The sequence below is a fragment of the Acanthisitta chloris genome, unplaced genomic scaffold (genome assembly GCF_000695815.1).
Source record: "Acanthisitta chloris isolate BGI_N310 unplaced genomic scaffold, ASM69581v1 scaffold23720, whole genome shotgun sequence".
NCBI lineage: Eukaryota > Metazoa > Chordata > Aves > Passeriformes > Acanthisittidae > Acanthisitta > Acanthisitta chloris.
In genome coordinates, this window is record NW_008652519.1 from 5,889 (window position 1) to 10,662 (window position 4,774).

Here is a 4,774-nt window from a genome sequence, read left to right on the forward strand (position 1 = left end):
TATTAAGCTAATTAAATTAGAGTCACAGTTACCATCTTTGCCTCGATGTAAGGCAAGATATCTCTAATGAAGCATGGAAGAGCCTTTGGAAAATGAAACACAGGCCCCATACAGATCAAACTTTCTTTTTCTAATTCTGTTCTTTTCCACATCCAATTTCTGTCATGCTCTGGTGGAGGCTCCCCAGCTGGCAGCTGGCAGCCCGACAAGAGCATTTGCACTTCTGACTGCTTCAGGGGGTGACAAAACCCTTCTAACACACTCCACTTCAGGAGTTCTGCTGCTCCCCCCCATGGGAGTGGGGCTGGGAGCCACCTCCTGCCCTGCCTGCTCCAACCACATCCCCAAACACAGTTTCTCAGGGATGGAAGGGGTCAGGCTGAGGGGAAAGCCAGAGGGAGAGGTGGATTGAAGGGTGCTTCCTTCAGAAGTAAGCTAAGAGCACTGTTTTCTTCCCAGCTCTGCAGCTGTGCATCCTACAGCCCTCCAAGATCTCCCCTGAGGTGAGTACAGCCTTGGCCAGTGCTGGGTGAGGGAAGTGGGAATGCTCCCCAGGATGTAGGGCTGTGCCAAGGACCAGGTGAGTGCACACACAGCCCTCAGCCCACATAACCCCTTTTGCCACCCCACAGAGCACCAAAGCCACCCCAGTGTCCACCCTGCTGCAAGACCCTTACATCCTGGTGGCTGCAGGTAAAGGTGGCTGGAGGCACACACTGTGCTCTCTGTGCACCTGCATCTCCTGGCAAAAGACTCTCTTGTGCCTGCTGAAACAGCAGTGAAAGTGGTTAAAATGGAGCATTTCTTCCTTTTCTGCCCACCAGGAGCCCTCTGCTTCTCCAACATGGGGGTGGCCATGCTCGAGCCCACCCTGCCCATCTGGATGATGCAAACCATGTGCTCCCCACAGTGGCAGCTTGGTAGGTCTTGTGTATCGCAGCCTCCACTCCTCAGCCTGATAGAGCTTATAATCATAATCATTCAGGTTGGGAAAAGCCCTCCAAGATCATCAACCTGTGACCCATCACCAGACCAGAGCACTCAGTGCCACATCTAGTCATTCCTTGGACACCTCAAGGGACCAAGAACATCTCCAGGGACTACAGACTGGTCGTGCTTGGGCCCTGCATGATGGATTGACTCATCTTTTGTGTCAGTCCAAAAGAGAAGGAAACACAGGCCCTCACACACACAGAGGGAATGATCCCAGGCTGTGCCTCGCTCCAATTTCAGCTGGAAATGTCCTCGGTGGTGGCTGCACAACATGCTCTGCTCTATTATTGAAAAAAATTGTATAGAATCAGGCTCCCCACAAGAGCAATAAGAGGGAGGAGAAGCTGTTTGGTGTCTGGGAAGCCTGTGGAAGCCCATCTTCTGCAGGGCACATAATGGGCTCGTGCTGGGCTGGAGCCGTGGCAGCCAGATGGGCTCTGCAGAGGCAGCTCCGAGTGAAATGAGGCCATTCCCAGCATCCCAGGCAGGGCAGGATGGGATCTGCTGATTACCAGCTGCCTAGGAAATGTGATGTGGTGATAACACTGCCTGTGATTGCTACAGAAATACAAACTAATAGTTACAAAACCCAATCGGCAGAGGAATGACCCAGGGGGTGCCCCAGGGCGCACTTAGATCCCAAATTGGATTGCAGGCTGGGAGCAGGAGGGCTGAGATGGCTCTTGATTGAGTTATTCTCTGGGTGGCAGGAACAGCCATCCAATAAAAGCCATAATACTCCCTGTGAGCAGGAGATTGAGCAACGATGGGCGAGGGGAAGCAGCACCCAAGGATTCTGGCAGCAGGGAGAAGGGACAGATCTCAGGGAAAAAGCACTCAGGGCTGGCCCTGTCACCAGGGAACGTCTGAGGCGAGGGAGCAGTACCCAGGGGTGAACAGACATCAAAGAAAATCCCAAATATATTCCCTAGATGATCAAGTACCTGAGATTTGAGAGCAGTTTGGATGTAGACCCAGCTGAACTGCAAACCACCATCTCACAAGCTGTTGCAAACCCAAAAGACTTTACTCATCTCCTTCAGTTTGCCCATTCCCATAACTCTGGGAAAACAACCCAGAAAAGCTTGGCTAAACCTGCAGGATTAGCTGTGTTCTATAGCTGTTAGAGAGAGGAAAGAAAATTAAACACAAATCAGTGTGTTTCAATAAGGAAGTTGTCTTAGGGAAATGGATCTGCTCAGCTTTATTTATAGTCAGCAGGAGAGTATATGAAAAATAAACAACTGGTAAAGCAGCAGGCAGAGCAAATATTTAATTCTGAGCTCCATAATGATCCCTGAGCTTTTTACTTAAACAGTTCTTTTATGCCTCTTTATTTAGTAAGTGGAAAGCAGAAGGCAAGGGGGGAAAGGTGGAAGAGGAAGAGACTATGACAGGAGGATGTCCATGTGCCTGGCCTGGCCCATGATATCCTCCAAATGAGGCAGTTAGGGAATGAAAATCTAGGCAAATCCCCTGTACTTTCTCAGGGATAACACCATTTTTTATCTTTTCCCTCTCTCAGGAATGGCATTCCTCCCAGCCAGCATATCCTACCTCATTGGCACCAACCTCTTTGGGATCCTGGCAAACAAGATGGGTCGGTGAGTGGAACACCAGAGATTCCAGCCCAGCCCTGTGCTTTCAGCAACGGCAGGAGTTCAGGGTGCTGTGCACTCTGACAACACCTGCCCTGTCCTAACCACGGCCTCCTTGCAGGTGGCTGTGCTCCATGATTGGCATGGCTGTGGTGGGAGTCAGTCTGCTCTGTGTGAGTAGCACAGGGGGAATCTGAGGCCTCTCTGCAGGAGAGTCCACAGGGACAGCAGCCCTGAGCTGGGGGACAGATGCCCTGAGCTGGGGGGACAGATGCCCTGAGCTGGGAGGACAACAGCCCTGAGCGGGGTGACAACAGCCCTGAGCTGGGGGAACAGCCCTGGAACAGCAGAAGTTTAGTAGTGGCACCTGTGTATCTGACAAAGGTTTTACAGACCTTAAGGTTAAGAGAATTAGGATTGTTCACCCTGAAAAAGGCTTTGAGGGTGACCTAATTGTGGCCTGCCAGTGCCTGAAAGAGCCTACAGGAAAGATGGAGAGAGACTATTTACAAGGCCCCTACAAGGGCCTGGAGCGCCAGGGCAAGTCCCAGTGCCAGAGGACAGGGTTAGATGGGATATTGAGAAGGAATTCCTCCCTGTGAGGTGCTGAGGCTCTGGCACAGGTTGCCTAGAGCAGCTGTGGCTGGTCTATCCCTGAGAGTGGTCCAGGCCAGGTTGGACAGGGCTTGGAGCAACCTGTGCTGGTGGAAGGTGTGCCTGCCAATGGCAGGGGGGGGACTAAAAGATCTTCAAGGTGCCTTCCAACCCAAACCATTCTGTGATTCTACGACCTATGTCACACATTCAAACAGCTCCTGTGGCCTCATGTCTCCTCTCTCTCCTCTCAAAGGTACCTCTGGCCCAAAACATTTACGGGCTGATCGGCCCCAACGGTGGCCTTGGCTTTGCCATAGGTAAGCTGGGGGGGTCAGGCTGCTCCAAGACTGCTCTCCCCACTGCCCCTGGAGCAGGTTATGACTGCTGAGCCCCTCCTTGCTCCGGGCAGGAATGGTGGACTCCTCCATGATGCCCATCATGGCTTACCTTGTGGACCTTCGCCACACCTCTGTCTACGGCACCGTCTACGCCATAGCTGATGTGGCCTTCTGCATGGGCTTTGCCATTGGTATGGAGGAGCTCACACTCATGGGGTGACCACTCAGTGTGTGTCTCACTCAGGTTATCACTCCCTTTCCTCCACCCAATGTTTGTCACAGGCAAACAGCACAGAGCCTGCAACCCTGTCACTGTAGGCCCCTCCGAATTGGACAAACCTCCTGCTCTGTGGCATTTGAGCCTCTCTTGAGTGTTTTCACTTGCAGGTCCCTCCTTAGGTGGGGCCATTGTTCGAGCCATTGGCTTCCCCTGGCTGATGGTCATCATTGGGGTGGTCAACATTGCCTATGCCCCACTCTGCCTGTGCCTGCGCAGCCCTCCAGCCAGGGAGGAGAAGATGGTGAGTTTGAGGGTACTTCAGGGGAGTGATAACCCAGAGATCTGGGGGAGATGAGAGTAAATTTGCCAGGGATTGTGTCTTCCCTTTTGGGCTCTATTCTGACTTCAAAAAGGGACAAAACACTCAGGTAAAAGCAGGAAAGTTTAGAGCTATGGTTGTTGCCTTAACTCACAGCTTGTATTCCCTGTGACTGCTTTGGCTTCCTCCAAAGGTGATAATGCTCCTGTTAGCTGTTCAAATGAATCACCATGTTAACTAGAGCATGGTTTCTCTCTCCTCTCCTCCACCCAGGCAATCCTGAGCCAGGAGTGCCCCATGCCAAGCAAAAGCTACACCAGGCAGAAACCCCTGCAGGAGTTCCCTCTCAAACATGACAGCGATGTGGAAGTGGAACACGGGGAATAAGCAGTGCAAGGCTGTGTGTCCTGCTTGGAAGCTGATGTTGTGGTTACAGGACATGGGGGGGATCAGCAGCCAAGACCTGTGGACATGGGCTGGACACAGGCTATACCTCTGACCTGTCCTCTGAGCCCACACAGGGAGCAGAGACACAGGGTTTGGAGGCTCAACCCATTTAATAAAGCCTTTCACTTGCTGTGGGAATTAATCATGGAATGGTTTGGGTTGGAAGGGACCTTAAAATCATCTTGTTCCCCCCCCTGCCATGGGCAGGGACACCTCCCACTAGCCCAGGTTGCTCCAAGCCCCATCCAACCAGGTCTGGAGC

At 52.3% G+C, this 4,774-nt stretch overlaps 1 protein-coding gene across 1 annotated transcript in view; it reads left to right on the plus strand.

Moving 5' to 3' along the window:
- Positions 1–4,452, plus strand: part of SLC18A1 (solute carrier family 18 (vesicular monoamine transporter), member 1) — a 7,188-nt gene extending 2,736 nt beyond the window's left edge. The window contains exons 7-15 of the mRNA XM_009077623.1: positions 460–503; positions 633–693; positions 825–920; positions 2,519–2,597; positions 2,713–2,764; positions 3,442–3,505; positions 3,598–3,717; positions 3,914–4,047; positions 4,339–4,452. Coding sequence (XP_009075871.1) covers positions 460–503; positions 633–693; positions 825–920; positions 2,519–2,597; positions 2,713–2,764; positions 3,442–3,505; positions 3,598–3,717; positions 3,914–4,047; positions 4,339–4,452 — 764 coding nt within the window. The remainder of the gene's footprint in view (positions 1–459; positions 504–632; positions 694–824; positions 921–2,518; positions 2,598–2,712; positions 2,765–3,441; positions 3,506–3,597; positions 3,718–3,913; positions 4,048–4,338) is intronic.
- Positions 4,453–4,774: the final 322 nt, after the last annotated feature.